The 17,000-nt window shown below is 48.5% G+C and overlaps 1 protein-coding gene across 8 annotated transcripts in view; it reads left to right on the top strand.

The window, feature by feature from the left end:
* r3hdm1 (R3H domain containing 1) overlaps positions 1-3,899 on the top strand; it is a 40,215-nt gene extending 36,316 nt beyond the window's left edge. For all 8 annotated transcript variants that reach the window (XM_077021280.1, XM_077021197.1, XM_077021112.1 and 5 more), the window contains 5 exons: positions 1,146-1,315; positions 1,455-1,593; positions 1,689-1,786; positions 1,947-2,031; positions 2,635-3,899. In XM_077021280.1, coding sequence (XP_076877395.1) covers positions 1,146-1,315; positions 1,455-1,593; positions 1,689-1,786; positions 1,947-2,031; positions 2,635-2,969 — 827 coding nt within the window. In that variant the 3' untranslated portion in view covers positions 2,970-3,899. The remainder of the gene's footprint in view (positions 1-1,145; positions 1,316-1,454; positions 1,594-1,688; positions 1,787-1,946; positions 2,032-2,634) is intronic.
* Positions 3,900-17,000: the final 13,101 nt, after the last annotated feature.

Genomic DNA, 17,000 nt, shown 5'->3' with positions numbered 1-17,000 from the left:
AGCCCTTTAAGCACTTAATAGGAATTTTATCACAGCTACCAGCAAAAATTCTTGAATAAATGTTATTAATAAATGCAGAACTCAAGCGTGCAGCATGCTATGATGGCAATAAAAAGTGTGTGTGTGTGTGTGTGTGTGTGTGTGTGTGTGTGTGTGTGTGTGTTTGAAGGGGAAACTTGAGCACACACACAGATAAGGTAGTGGACTATATATACAATAGTTGTGTGAAGAAGAAGCATAGTTGTGGTTTTAATGAGATGAGGGCACGGCATACTCTTACTTTAACCTTTCACTGTTTAATAAACAGCTTTAATTGGTGTGTGTGTGTCTGGGTGAGAGTGTGTGTGTGTGTGTGTGTGTGTGTGTGTGTGTGTGTGTGTGTGTGTGTGTGTGTGTGTGTGTGTGTGTGTGTGTGTGTGTGCGTGTGTGTGTGTGTGTGTGTGTGTGCGTGCGTGCGTGCGCACACTCACTCTTCAGTCACCCCAACCAACCCTCTGTTTCCTTGCCAATAAATAGCGAACAGGTCACCATTGCGTTTACTTTGCAAATATTACATTTAATTAGCCATTGATTCAGTTTAATGGTTTTTGGCTTTTATAGGTTAATGGTGTCCCTAATTAAATTCTGTCAGACTACACTTTTTCTGTTTTATAATGGGCTATTTTAATCCATTTAAATGATAGTGTGGCGTTTAATTGGCCAGTGTACTGCCTACTGATCTGTTATTTTTTCCTGTCAACCCTGGTTGGTTTTAAATGAATGTTTATGAAGTGAAGTAAAAAAGGCATGATTAGCAATTTTGAATTCCTCTGAACCAGTACTGAATCATTTCTCAGCACCGGTACTGGCTGCGTAGAGCCGTGTATTTTATAGCGTTTGGTGCTCCCAGTCAGAAACAGAAGGGTATATGCCAGAGAGCCCAAGTGGGGGGTGGTTTCCACTTGTTTACTCCTAATTTTTGGTAATTTGTCATTATTTTGAACTAAACAACAGCAACTTTGGAGAGTGAATGTTATAGTGAAGCGTCACACCCTTGACTTGATATCAGTCAGAAGAGACGGTCTCTCAAGTGACTAAATTACTGTTCTCACTGTGGTGTTTTTTCCCTGTTTTTCTAAGCGCGTGCCCTTTGCTGTCCCCTGCAGGTGTGCCTCCGCCGCCCCCTAGTGGCAGCGTGCTGATGATGCAGCTCAGCGTGCCTTCCAGCCAGCAGCCTTCACCCGCTCAGTGGAAGCACAACAAATACTACAGCCTTGATCAGCCGCACCACCACGGGCCTAAAGTGTCGGAGCTCCGCCCCCTCGACACTTCGCAGGTATGACATCAACCCATACCTGCTAGAATCAAGACTGCAATGCTAATGACGTGTGTGTGTGTGTGTGTGTGTGTGTGTGTGTGTGTGTGGGTGGGTGAAGTATTCAATCAACAACAAGCCCCTCCTCTTTCTCTCCCAGAGGAGCCCACAGCTGTCTAGCCCCTCCCCTTCCCCCGCCCACTCTCCCAATGCTGCTCAACTGGCTAACCTGAAGGGAATTCATCCTGGCCTCGGCCCCCTACCCATAATGCCCCAGTTTTCTCGACCCTTCCTACCAGGTGCGTACTTTGCGTGTCTCCGTAAGCGTGTGTGCAGGCGTGTGGGGTTTTGTCCTCACCGTTACGTGCTGAACTTGCGTGTGGTTGGTGTGCAGGTGACGGCAGGTATCCTTTGCTTGGGCAGCCTCTTCAGTACAACCCTCCCATCAGACCTCCACTAATGCACAGCTCTAACACAGTCAATCATCACCAGGTTAAACACACACACACACTCTCCAACCCCAACTCCCATCCCACATCTTACCCACAGATTTCATTTACGCGCTCAAATCCACTCCCACCAGTTCACTCTCCCTCTTGTTTAACTACCCCGTTCCCTCTTGATACCCCCTTTCTTCTTGCCCCATTTCCAGGTTCCTCTGGGCATGCGTCATGGGCCCCGTGGTCGAAGACCTACAAAGAAATTGCCGTCAACGGACATGAATACAGGAGAAATTGGTACATTACACACATTACACACTCTGTTTCTCCATTCACTGTGTCAGATACTCTTATATAGAGAACAGTGTGTATAACCAGTGTGTGTGCTCGCTGGCAATCTAACCTAGTTCTGTGCTCTTAACACTTTGCCCTGCGAAGTTCTAGATAAGGTTCTGTGATAACGATGGTGGTGACATCTAAATTCATTTGTTCACTGCAGTGCACAAAGCATTACGTTAGGAGCGCACACATCTACATAAAAATACACACACCTCCCTTTACCCTGAAGGAAGTCCAAAGCACTGTGCTGAGTCCTGAACATTTTGGCCCACAGGGTGCTCAGAGAACAGGACCACCACACGGCCCTTTTGCGTTTAACGATCACTGTTTCTGCCAGTCAGACACCGCTGTACTTTCCAATAATCAATAACCTCCACTTATGCATCCCAAGTAGATTTATGAGCCGTCACTCTCCCTGTGTATGCAAACTCACATACCACGTTCAGGGCACACACTACACACTCATACACTTGATCAACCACATAAATACAAACGTAAATGTGTAAACTGTGAAGTTGAGAAACTTTAAAACTTTAACGGTAACCGTGTGTGCGCGCGCAGTGAACAGTCGCGTGTTGGAGGTGACGGACCTGCCCGCCGGGATCAGCCGCTCGGAGGCCGACTCCTTGCTGGGGGAGCTGGGTAAGGCGGGAGCACTCATAAAATGGCTGCCAGAGACCCGCCCCTCTCAGCACCCGGACGCCACCAACAAGGAGACGCCGGAGGCCCCGCCCCGCGACCTGGCCTCCACCTACACCATCTTGGCAACGTTCCCCTCCAAGTACGCAGCGCAGAGCGCCCTAGTCAAACTGAACACGTCCATCACCGCGTTCAGACTGAAGTCCAGCAGGAGACACGAGGAGGCCAACGCACTAGAGAGAGCCAGCTCTCAGTGAGGCCACGCCCCCCTCACGCTCTCTGCCCAATCACAACCATTGCCTCTGCCTCACTTCCTGCCATGCTCACTTACTAGTTTTTGTTTTTGTTGGTTTATTTTTAAAATATGTGCACCACTGGAAAGGGTTTCGTACCGCAGGGCCTGTAAGCTGGGTTAGTTCAAACAAGGGGGAGAAAATGGTGAATAGGGAAAAATGGTGTTAAAACAGCTTGAAATGGACACAGTAATCCAGCTCAAAATGTTATTTAATGAAAAAAAAAGAAAGAAATTGGGGGGGGATTTTGCAATTTTCTAAAGACTCTCAAGTTGCTTTACTGCAAAGGCAGCCTGGTGATTGGCCATTCTAGTTTTGTCCTTCATCTCCCGCATCCTGCTTAACAGCCCCCGCCCCCTCTACGGCCGAGGCGTTTGGGGAAGCCCTGGACGGAGGACGCTCCCTCTCTCCGTGCCTTCAGAACCACCCGCACCCCCAACGTTCTCACTGAACACAACAGATGCCATTCAGAAAACGAAATAAAAACAACGTGGTGATCGGGGTCATCTGTTGATGAATAATTGATTTTTTCACTCGAATGTCAGCTGCGTTCAGGCACAAACGGAAACTGATTGCCGGTCAGACTGGTTCTGTGTTTTAACTTTATTTATAAGCGGATAATGGCAGTTTTTTTTTTGTGTGTGTGTGTGTTTTTTGTTTGTTTGTTTGTTTGTTTGTTTTTTAATTTTTATTATTATTTTCACTCCATCTACTCCCCACCCCACCCTTGAACTGTTAAATATGGGTTGAAGACTAAGAAGGCCCTCCGAACTGAAGTTCCCACACCTCGACTCCCCGCCCTTTTCTGTTGGTCGCAAAATGTGTGGAACATGGTAGGCTGGAAGGTGTTTTTATTTCACAATTGAAACCAATAAATGTTTACACCAAACAGTGCAGCCTGTCAGAGGACCCGGTGGGTCAGTATTTAATCACCCTGTGCATCTTGGACATCTGCTTGTTGAGCTTACACCACAGGTACAAACGTAATGGCCCACCTACAGCGACTTCCACACGTCTTCGTCGCATCCTCTCAATGTATCTCGGCCAGCGCAAGTGGGTCACGGCCTTGATGTTGAAACGGAAGATTTTGCTAGAAACAGGACTGGATCATGATGCCTAGAGATAAAGAATAATGAAATTAACACATCAAGTGCAGTACCAAGGACTGTGGTACCAGGGACGAAGAAATACGCAGAGCTTTGTCGAGACGGTAAGATGTTTCGGTAAGTGTGGGACGAGTGGGTGTTTAAACGCTGCACCTAGCAGATGAGTTTTCGGTCTGCGTTTGAAGGTGGCGAGAGCCTTCTGAATGGCCGGCCGATGGGAAGCTCTGAGAGCAAGCCAAGGAGAGTCTTGGTGCTCTTCCATGAAGCTGCTAGGAAGGCGTTTCAAGCCGAGCTGTAGTAGAAGATCGAAGGGCTCGAGGCGCGGTTCGGACTTTGTCCATCATCATCGTCGTGTAGGGAGGGGCTAGTCCGTTCTCTGCTTTGTAGGAGAACATCAGGGTTTTGGATCTGATGCAAGCAGCACCCATGAAGCTAGTGAAGGAACACGGTGGAGTAACCGGCTTCATGCTTTTGACTGAGCTGTTTATTCTCTCATTATCTCTCAGGAGTATGTATTTTTTTAGAGACTACAAAGCACATATGGAAATCAGTGTAGGTAAGGGCGTCGGCCAGATGCTGTAAATGCACGTTAACTGAAACAATGGTCCATGATGTTCGCAGCTCTATAAACGAGAAACAGCGCCATCTAGTGTTCTAACGTTTAGCAGTCTTGTATGGGTCTCGGTCTGAATTCATTCAGAAGACACGCTCAGAGACGATCCCTATTGAGGTCAAACAAAGTTTACAGAGTCCTCATTTTTGCATTAAACTTTTTAATGTTGTAAAGGTTCGAGGCCTACTTTGTTAAAAATCGGCCATCCTATTCATACTGCAGCACACTAGACTATGGTTTCAGTCATATTATTATGATCTATATATTTTAAATAGGATCAGGAAATCAAACGCAGCTCATTCTCTTGTAATATTTATCGCCTGATGCTTTTTCGGATGCTCACAGCGTTGGTCAGCCACTGAAATACACTACTGAAGCTTTAGTGTGGTCTGGTTCACGGCATCATGCTTTATACCACGGAATTATTACTACTTTAGTTTTTAACAGCCATCTCAAATATTTATGTTGCATATTGGAATATGAATTTAACATGAGAAAGTGGGGCTGTTGTGTTGAAGATACTGTAAACATGTGCATTTCTGGGCTCTTGACCGCGACTAACCGTGTAAAGCCAGTATGAACCCACGGTGACGCTAATCTTCAGGGTTAAAGGGACAAGGGCGTGTATCTTTGGAAGACGTGAAACTGTAAAGAGGGTAGGGTGGGGTGGGGGGACTACTTCAGTTACCACGTCTTACGGGCAGTTAACAACAAACATCATCTACAGCAGCTTCAATCTGAACGTGGACCCGTTGTGAAAATAGCATTACGGGAATAACCGTCAACGGAACAATTTCCCACTAGTCAGCAGAGCATGAAATTGCAGACAGTCCCTTTCACAGTTTGGTGGTATTCAAATGCTCTCAAGTGCATAACTGCCACCTCCCCACCCATTGCCACCGCACCCATATGGCTTGAAGATCTGTAATAACCTCGGATAGCCTGCATCATTTGAAGAAGTAATTTTATTTTGGCAAATCCCCATGGGCTCTTTTATGATGCTTCACGTTTCTTTGAAGATACCGATAATAAACCTGGGGGCAATTTCATTAAAAACATTACTCATCTAGCCAAATATTATAAAATATAAAATATTGCTTGTATCCAATTGGAGTTCCTGCCCTCCTCTCCCACAGCCTGGATCGTCTGGAGGAAGTCGTCCACTTTGTGAACGGACACCAATACCAAGTACATTGCCAAATATAAGGGATAATTAGTTAACTGGAAGTGTTGTAGGTTTCACTGAACCGATCTATGGGAAAACATATGAAGATAAATTAATGAAAACGAAGATCATGGTTACATTAACAGCACTGCACTCATAGATTGGAATTTGTGAATGTGTATCATTTTAAAGAATCAGCTCAAACAAATAAAATCAACATTTTGGATACCTTGGGGAATTCTGGGAAATGAAGTTTTCAGATCGGGTGGAATACGGATGGTTATCTATACAATAAAGTATCGTGTCTTTTCACTATTGACTTGGAGATGGCAAAAAACGTACACGTAGAAGCGCGCTGTCATTTGTATGACCTGTACCGTGGTCCATGTTTTGAGGAATTTCTCCTCCTGGCGGTGAGTGTGAGTACTACATATGACCACGTGGTTCCTGTAGGTTTCCTTTTACATGTGCGACGAGGCCATCTTCTCGCTCTCCCCTGACATCAGGACCCTGGAATCAGGCCTGAGGTGGGTGCAGACCCTGACCATGCCAGGACTGGTCTTGGATGAAAGTCCATATCCTGACATTGAACCTGCTCAGTTGAGCACAGAGCTCAGTTATAAAGTGATCATCACATGCTTGTGAACACGCACAGGCCCTTTACAGAGACTTACGTCTACAGACTCTGATATTGAGGTCATTGGCGACTGGTCTACTCGTTGTTGGAGAGACTCCACCCATACACTGTGGGCGGCGATGCAGGTGAGTGCATGAGGATGCTCTGATTGGCTGACCTTGTTATCTGAAGGAAAAACATTTCATTAGGGCGAAATCTGAAAATAAAGAACACATTGCACCAAGTTTAGTAAAATTAAAACTCCTATTTTTACTCTTGCAACTTCCCCTTTAAGCCACAGGGGGAAGTCCACACAGCATCTAGCACTCGCCAGCCGTTAAACAACTGTTTCCACACAGTGCTGCTAGCAGTGTGCTAACTCATAATGTCTAAGACAAACGAAATGAAAATGAGTTACATTACAAATGGCACCAATTAGTTGTACAACGCAAGTTGAAGTGGCTTTAAAATGGCTTTAGAGAGGGAGGGAGAGCAGGAAAGTAGGTGTTTTTCAATACATCCACTAGAGGGTGCTCTAGGCCTACACTAACCAATACACAATATAAACAAATCAGGGACAAGTCACTATGACGTGCGCTATGGCTTTATACCAGTGGCATATCTAACAGATCAACAGTATCTCAAAACAGGTTTTGTCATTTAGAAACTGCCCACATCCTGTTTCTCCTACTACTAAGACACTTATTGTTTGCTAGCATGCAAACAGAAATGTAAATGTGCCATATTTGTCAATTGTGATTTTTTTTCCGACCACAATCTAAATTTGTCCTCCACATTTACCCATCTGTGCAGTTAGCACACACACACACACACTAGTGATTACTAGGGGGCTGTGAATCACACGTGCCCAGAGCGGTGGGCAGCCCTAGCCCGGCGCCCGGGGAGCAGTTGGGGTTAGGTGCCTTGCTCAAGGGCACCTCAGTCATGGCCTCAGGTCTGGGAATCGAACCCACGACCCTCCGGTCACAAGACCAGTTCCCTACCACAGGACCATGACTGCTCCACCGTGACTTCCTGACCTCCTAAATTCCTGACCACCATGTTACTGATCATTATAAAAAGGAATTAAAGCACCAGTGATTATTTTTCCCCAGTATGAACTGAGATATTGGATAGTGAATGTTTTTGTTTGTTTGTTTTTGACAATGCTTGACAGTTTTATTATGTTTTTGTTTCTAGCTTGGGTCTCAGGTTCTTCTGCTATTGTTCCTGTCACCAAATGGACGCAACAACCTGTCTCCATAACTACAGACCTGCTGCGCTTTCATAGATAAAAACATCTGCACCCATGATTCTCAAACACCTGGAGACCTTTACTGCTTCTCAACTTGAATTCCTCTCAGTTTGTGTGCAGTCAGACCCGTGAATGATGCTATAATCCTATAACATCTGGACCTTGGGTGCGTGTGACACACTCCTATCTACCTGGTGTTCAGTGCAGGACACCCACTCCAGTTTCCTGCCCCTAAACCCACAGGTGATCATGAATATCGCTGTCAGTGTGGTGGTGTCCTAACTATTATCATCTCCGCTTGGAGGAAGATATCGAGAGAACAGAAGCACATTTGTATTTCATGATGGAGAGCTAGAATGTTTGAGTGGGAGGAGCAGACTGGCAGTGGGAGGAGCAGACTGGTGGTGGGAGGAGTAGACTGGCGGTGGGAGGAGCAGACTGGTGGTGGGAGGAGCAGACTGGCGGTGGGAGGAGCAGACTGGTGGTGGGAGGGGGGTGGGAGCGGGCCCAGCTGGCCTCTGCTGCCCACAGAATGGCGGAGGCGTGGTGACATGCCCAGACATGTCCCCGTGAGCTCGGACTGGTGGGGGCGCTGTTGCTGCTGACACTCTCAGCTGCTCTACCACCGCTGCTTTGACACCAAGAACTGACTTTCACCCGCTCACGGTGAACCCACAGCCTGCCCTTGGGTTATAGTGAGGAGTTATAAGCAGTTATAAAACATGCATACATGGCAGGTGTGTGTTATGCTGGTCTGAGCCTGTGTTTATAGAACAATGGTCTGGCTGACCTTTTTACTAAAGTGCCCATGAACAGCAGTGACTTTTGGCCTTTGACCTCTGACCTTGGCTCTGCGGATTCATGCTCTATATGACCGATATGCTCAGCCAGCTCTGGGTGGCCAGTGTTTTAACACACAGACCTCACACTTCTTCCACAGCCAGCATGAGCACATTCACACAGTCCCGTGTCTTGCAGTCACCTTGAATGTCCGTCCCGGGGGGGTTGGATCCAGCTCAGAGCACACGGGAGTCCTGCCACGCCCCTTCCTCGGCCCTGCCCACTGCAGTACCGCACGCCCACACACTGATCTGGATGCGGAGATGCCGTCGTGTGCTGCGTCTGCTTACGCAGAGCTGCGTTGACGGGTGGGGTTTGGACCATTGCTTTTAATTCGGCAGTTATGAATCGGGCCTGTTTAGAGTGCGACTATGTGACATAAGCGGTAACACGTCGTTTAGAAATAAATAAAGAACGATTTTTACCCAGTGATGATGTACTGATTCTAGACCGCTTTGACAATCCTCTCATTCAACATGTCATGTTGCCATGGTGATGAAATGGAAACTGCCCTAGCTGTACATTTGGGGGAAGGGGACAATGTGGTAGTGGGGGGAAGGGGGGGGGGGGGTAGGATGTTTAGGGCATTGCAGTAGCCCCCACTCTACCCCGCCCCAAACACACACACACACACACACACTCACACACACACACACACACACACACACACACACACACACACACACTCACGCACACACACACACACACACACACACACTCACACACACACACACACACACACACACACACACACACACACACACACACACTCTCTCACACACACACTCACACACACACACACACACACACACACACTCTCTCACACACACACACACTCACACACACACACACACACACACACACACACTCTCACACACACACACACACACACACACACACACACACACACTCACACACACACACACACACACACACACACACACACACACACACACACTCTCACACACACACACACACACACACACACACACACACACACACACTGGAGTGTTTGGGACTCGCTCCCTTCCATCCCTTCTCCGTTCAGCAGAAACGCTTTCATCAGTCTCAAGGTCTCCTGCTTTTCATACCTCTCTCTCTCACTCAGATACACAAATACACACACTCCCGCTCTCTATCTCTCCCGATAGATATTTCTATCTCTCTTACACACAAGTGCATTCCCATCTTCTTTCTCTCTCTTTCTGTCACTTTTTGTTTTCCGTCTATAGTGCAGGCACGTTGCAGAAGCGCCCAACCTGTAAATTCAATTGTCCTTATTTGGTGTTGTCATTCAGCCCGACAGGCCAAGGCTCTATCCAGTCTCCAGTCTCTTCCTCTCTGTCTGGGTGACTGGGTGCAGTGGTGTGTGCTTTTAGAGTTAAACTACGTGTCAGTCCAGCCACACAACCTGTTTGCACAAGGGCATGGTGAGTGGGATGGTTCAGTGTTTCTTAGTGTGTGTATGAGAGAGAGAGAGAACTTGTAAAATGTATCCAGTGTATAAACCGTTGCATAACGTATTCAGAGTGAACTGATCAAAAAGGACGTTATTTCTGTGACTTCTGTTATATGATTCTCTACAGACAACTACAATGGTAACCTAAACTACAGATAAAATGATCTGTTTCCTATATGTGCCCCTCTAGCGTTCACTAAAGCGTGTAAATCAGCCTTATCTCCTAACAAGGCACACATCATCTGTGGATTTCCCACAGCCTGTGTGAAAGGAACTTTACAGATCTGTTTATGACAACCTTATAAAGAAACTGTCAAGGGCTGTGGGGTTTTTGTAGGGTCTTGCTTGTATTTTACAGCAGTGTGTGTGTGTGTGTGTGTGTCACAGGGGGGAAGAGGTGTGTTAAACCAGAGGAGTTGTACTGAGGCCTAAACATGTCTGTTGAGAATTATGTGCTCTCTCTCTCTCTCTCTCTCTCTCTCAATCACTCACTCCTTGTTGCTATGACTGCAGTCCAGCACCACCTTTTACACGGTAAGTAACCAAGCTGTCACGTTACATATCACCTTCACCATGGTGACCACACTGTTATACGCAGTGTTGGGAACGTTACTTAAAAAAAGTAATTAAGTTATAGTTACTCACTACTTGTTCAAAAAAGTAACTGAGTTAGTAACTGAATTACTCTATAATAAAAGTAACTCGTTACCAGGGAAAGTAACTATTTGCATTACAGTAAAAAAAAAAGTTACATGCCAATGAATAAGGATTTTTTGAAAAAGCAGTTTTCACAGTCAGTTGAAATGAGTAGATCATAAAGGTGTTTAACTTTTGACATTTTTTGCACATCAACAGACCAGTGCTGGATAAAATCCTTTAAAATCCCAAATCTTTGAAAAAAAAGAAGCAAAAGTAAACAGTTACACTATATAAAGTGCATTTACATCTATCAAATTTAATTCTCTCAACCTGAGACAACTGGTTTGTTCACAACAGAAGTAAACTTAACAATTAAACCTCTATTCTTAATTAAATACATCAAATACCCAGTCTGGTAGAAATTCAGGAACTTCAAGTATTTTCTTAAATAATGTTTATATCGCCACCTTGAAAATGCAAATTTTTCTTCTGCTTGCTCCTGACTCCTGACTTGCCATTTCTGCCTCTTCTCCGTTTGTGTCGTGTGCTTCGGCGTGCATGTAAAAACACTGACTTGTTAAGTTAAACAGGTGTTACACCGATAACCATGATCTTTCGAGATCTGTTACTCCTCACTAGTCTGGGCAGCGGTCCGCTCGCATTACTGTTAGTATATTGTAGCGTCGGGTGAACAGAGAGGCCGGTAGAGAGACTCATGTTTGGAAAACAACCCTTTTTATTTCTTTTGCTCACTACTTTCTGACCTGCTCTCTCGTCATTTTCGCTGCCAGGTCAATAACTGGATTAAGTTTCACCCTTCTGGTAACTCCCTTGGCTAACAACAAACCATCTAGAACATCTCTACTGCTTCTCTCAAATATGTCTTAAACTAAGAACCGAACTTCAGATCTTTTAATTACTTTAAACAGGGTGTCATTTACAGAACATCGCGGAAAGAGGTTTCCCAGTGTCCCTTGCTTCGCGGGAGGCGGGGCTTCTCTATATACAGCTCCTCCGCCGTCACACAGCCCCCCCCAGAGTCAACCGTCCCGGTGACAGTGCATGTCGTGGTCGAGTTCAAAGTCGACGAAGTGACGGGGAGGTCTCCGCGACCTCCGGGGTCGCAATGGGGGAGCCAGGCCAGTCGTGGTGGGGGTGGGCACAGCGAGGAGACAAGGGGGCGGGATCGCTTCGGTGTTCCTTTGTCCATCATTCGTCAGTCCGTCCCCGCAGGCCGCGCCCGGTGCAGTGCCCTCCGTCCATGGCCGGCCATCGACACCCGGAGGTGATCCTGAAAGCCGGGGGGAGGAGTCAGTCACGCCGACTGTATTTGTCCCAGGTGACTTGGGTCTGTAGGGGGCCAGGCGGTCACGGTGTACCACTACAGTCTTTCTACCACTAATCTTAACCCTGTACACTACCTCGCTCAGTCTTCCCAAAACCACGTACGGTCCTACCCAGTTCGATTGTAGCTTCGGGCAGAGGCCCCTTGAGCGTTTGGGGTTAAACAGCCAGACTCTCTGGCCTTCCCGCAACGCATCCCCCGAACAGCGTGAGTCGTACGCCCGTTTCTGTTTAACGCTCGCCGCAGACTGTGAGACTCTAGCCGCGTGGTGCACGTCGCGTAGCCTCCGGAGCAAGACGCTCACGAACTGGGGGCCCGGCTCGATTTCCGGATCCTCACAGGGGGGCGCGCCGAACACCAGGTCGACGGGGGTGCGCAACTCCCTGTCAAACATCATGCAGGCTGGGGTGAACCCAGTAGATTCTTGAACCGCGGATCTGCATGCGAGGAGGACTACCGGTAGGCGCCTGTCCCAGTCTCGCTGGTGCCCAGCGGTAACCATCGCGAGTTGCGTAGTCAGCGTGCGGTTAAAACGCTCCACTAAGCCGTCACCCTGTGGGTGGAGGGGTGTCGTTCTGGTCTTTCTAACGCCCAGTATCCGACAGAGCTCCGTCATAGTTTCCGCTTCAAAATTCCGACCCTGGTCACTGTGCAGGCACTCCGGGACCCCGAAGCGGCAAAAGAATTCATCAACGAGCACGCGGGCGGTGGTAGACGCACTTTGATCCGGGATCGCATAAGCCTCCGGCCACTTAGTAAAATAATCCATCGCGACCAGGACGTACCTATTTCCCTCCTCGGTCAATGGAAATGGCCCCAGGACATCGACGGCCACCCTCTCCATAGGGGAGCCCGCCCTCATGGGTATGAGGGGTGCCCTGGGTTTGTGCGCCGGCCCCTTTTTCGCCGCGCAGGCGTCGCAACAGTGAACAAAAAGTTCAACATCGCGCCTACAACCCGGCCACCAGAATCGTTGTCTCAGCCGCCGTAGGGTTTTCGACACCCCGAAGTGACCACTACCCGTCGCCCCGTGGACCGACCGTAACACGTCATCTCTCAACTCGCCCGGGACCACTGCCTGTAAGATGGACGAGCTTGACCCCGGCTCCGACCAAACCCGACACAGGATGCCCTGCACGACACGTAAGCTATCCCAGTTTGAGCGGAGAACCCTCGCAACAGAACCTAGAGGCGAAACCGAGTCCCACTCGGGCGCCTGCGCAGCCCCAACCTGCTCGAAACATCAATCCATTTCTCGATCTGCTAGTTGGGCCTCCCTGAATTGTTCAAACGGAACCGGCGCCAAGTCCCTCAGATCAGGTTCGGGTCGAAGGGTTAGCGCCGCGCATCGACCATCAGCAACACTCTCAATTTCCGCTTTAGTGCAGTGTTTGCACGCCACGTCCGCACAAGGTCTGCGTGATAGCGCGTCCGCGTTGTCGTGAATCCGGCCCGGTCGGTGCTCCACCGTGAACGTGTAGTCCTGCAGTTTAGCCAACCAACGTGCCAGCTGCCCTTCCGGGTCACGCAGTCTAATTAGCCACTGCAGTGACACATGGTCTGTACGCAAACGGAACGAAACGCCATACACATACGGCCTGAAGTGGTCCAGGCATGCGACCATGGCCAGGAGTTTGCGCCGAGTCACACAGTAGTTCCGTTCAGCCTTGGAAAGGGTTCTGCTGAAGAAACAGACCACACGTTCCGTGTCCCCATCAACTTGCGAGAGCACACCCCCAATCCCGTGGTCACTCGCGTCCGCGTCAACTATAAACTCGCGCTCGAAGTCTGGGTAGGTCAAGATAGGGGCGCTGCACAGCCGGCGTTTGAGTTCTCCGAACGCCGCCTCGCAAGAGTCGGACCACTTAAACTTCGTCCCTTTAGCGGTAAGTTCATGGAGTGGGGCTGCTATTTCCGCGAAGCCCTCGACGAACCGCCTATAGTAGGAGGCCAATTCCAAAAAACTTTGCAGTTGTTTCGTGTTAGCGGGTCGTGGCCAATCCCAAACAGCCTCAGTCTTGGACGGGTCAGTGCCAACACCCTCGCCGCTAACGACATGACCCAAAAATTTCAAGCGGCGTTGTAATAAATTACACTTTTCAGGGTTCAGTCTCAGGTTTGCATGTCTAATAGCACCCAGCACCAGACTCAGGTTAGCTAAAGCCGCGTCAAAGGTGTTCGCATGAACCAGCACATCATCCAAGTACACCACGCACTTGGACACAGGAACATCACTCAACACCTTTTCCATGAGTCTTTCGAAGGTCGCCGGCGCATTGCACAGCCCGAACGGCAGAACTGTGAACTGCCACAGTTCTTTTCCCACCGTAAAAGCGGAGCGTTCCTTCGCCGCCTCCGACAACGGCACCTGCCAATAACCACAGCGTAGGTCCAGAGAGCTGAACCAACTCGAGCCAGCCAGTTGGTCCAACGACTCGTCGATCCTAGGCAAGGGGTAGGCGTCGAGTTTCGTTACTGCGTTAAGACGTCTACGCATAGTCTACGCAGAAACGCCAATCTCCGTTTTTCTTCCTTGCCAGGACCACTGGGGATGACCATGGGCTGCTTGACCGTTCTATGATACCTGCCCGAGCCATGTTCCTAATCTGTTCATCCGCAATGGCTCTCTTCGCAAAGGGGAGGCGGTGAGGGCGAGAGCGAATCGGCGACGCACTACCAGTATCCTCTCTTAGACGGCGTGAGAACGTCGAGGGCGTCCCTCGGCGCGGAGGGGTCTGTCTGTACCCCTGGAGCCCGGACCCATCCCTGCGCCGTGCAATCCGCTGCTTTGTGTTCCGGCGAGTCGCAGCGCCAGCAAGCAAACGGTCGTAGGCGAGTTGAAGACCTTTGAACTGCAGTAGGCATCGTTCGGTTAACCGGGGTGTTCCTTGTCAGCACCTGCTCGATCCTCTCCGCCGCCATGACCGCCAGGTCCAAGGAGGTGGGCTCGCGCAGGAGCACCTGCGTCTGTAGGTCGAAAGGCTCCAGAGCGCTGATGAATTTATCCAGCATGAGCTGCCGCTGTATCACTTCCGGGAAAGTCGGATACGCTTGGCGGACGAGAAGAGAGACATCCGACGCTATGAGTGATAGTTTCTTACCCCGCCTGCGTCGTCGTGTGACTAGCCTCTGTTTCGCCGTGGTGCTCGACAGCTGCACGCCAAAGTGGGCATTCAACGCTCCGCGTAGGGCGCCCAGGTCGCTGTGGTCGTCCGCCGGCATCTCCACCAGAATCCTTCTGGCGGGCCCTCGAAGTGACAGGCATAGGTGAGCCGCCGTTTCGTCATCCTTCCATCCCATGTATCCGGCCACGACCCTCAACTGCGCATCAAATTCGGTCCAGTCTGACATCCCGTCATACTCCGGTAGCCTAAGCGGTGTGACCAGTGTGTGCCGTTGTGGCGTTGCAGTAGCCGGTTTCCTGGTCAGCGGCGTGACCAGCGTCTGCGAGCCGTCATCGCCGAGGGTAGCCGGTGGGCGTCGTCTCTCTCGTCCCATTCCGAGCTTCGCTGCGCTGTGCCCCTCTGCACCGAGACGTAGCTCGAGGGACCTCTCCACCCGTCTTGCGTGTTGGATCTCCTCCTTGATCTGTTCCCGCAGACACTCCAGATCGTCCAGAGGCCCACATTCTGACACCAGTTGTAGCGTCGGGTGAACAGAGAGGCCGGTAGAGAGACTCATGTTTGGAAAACAACCCTTTTTATTTCTTTTGCTCACTACTTTCTGACCTGCTCTCTCGTCATTTTCGCTGCCAGGTCAATAACTGGATTAAGTTTCACCCTTCTGGTAACTCCCTTGGCTAACAACAAACCATCTAGAACATCTCTACTGCTTCTCTCAAATATGTCTTAAACTAAGAACCGAACTTCAGATCTTTTAATTACTTTAAACAGGGTGTCATTTACAGAACATCGCGGAAAGAGGTTTCTCAGTGTCCCTTGCTTCGCGGGAGGTGGGGCTTCTCTATATACAGCTCCTCCGCCGTCACAATATCAATATATAGTAACGAACCGCTTTTAATGACCAGTAACGTCAACAGCGTTGTAACGACAGGAAAAGTAATTAATTATATTATCCCGTTACTGACAAAATGACGCCGTTATCTAACGTCGTTATTTTTAACGGCGTTATTCGCAACACTGGTTATACGTTACACATCACCTCTAAAAAGAGATCAGTCTTTTACACACATTCATTACATTCTTTCGGAATCTGCTACAGCACATCTGAATCCCCTTCAAAAGATCACATTTGATCATTTGGTCAGGTGCTACACAACAGCAAGAGAAAGACAACACCATGGACCTCACAGCCTGCAGGAACACACTGATTGGGACTTGGTCCTGTGGAATCAGGTTCAGCAGTGTTACTGCAAGGCTCTTGTTCTTAACCACAGTGTTTGAATGGTGAATATCCTGTTTAGGTAAGCTGTCTGCTGGTGATGGGATTATAAATATGTTTTTAGGGATGGTAAAGTCTTTCTGAAATCTAGATTTGTTTAGATTGTTGATTTTATGTTTTAATATTCTCTCTCTCTCCCTCTCTCTCAGACATTATTGATGTACTTTTGAGAAAGCTTTATTACTAGGACAAACATCAATGCACAGTTTACAATTATGAATACACTAAAACCCACATGCACTGAAAACAATGACTGGACAGTATTGTCTTAGCAGAGGTTTCCTGCACTGGTTCTTTCTGCATAAAGGAAACCAACTAAATCCTGCTAATTTTGAGAATGTGTGTATATATATGTATAAACAAGGCATACATCTCCCATGCTAAGAGTTAGGGAGAGATGTATCAAGCATGCCTGTTCTCATTCAGGTCCTTCTATGACCTGACACATTCATTACTCATTCCAGTTGTAGTCTAAACAAAGCGTCAGACACCACAAGAGAACTGACCTGAGTTCAGAGACATTTACACGTAGTCTAAAACTGTGACAGCCAAAATG

Source organism: Brachyhypopomus gauderio, chromosome 1, assembly GCF_052324685.1.
Source record: "Brachyhypopomus gauderio isolate BG-103 chromosome 1, BGAUD_0.2, whole genome shotgun sequence".
NCBI classification, from domain to species: domain Eukaryota; kingdom Metazoa; phylum Chordata; class Actinopteri; order Gymnotiformes; family Hypopomidae; genus Brachyhypopomus; species Brachyhypopomus gauderio.
The sequence above is the reverse complement of the archived record's forward strand: the minus strand, read 5'-3'. Positions and strand labels throughout refer to the sequence as shown.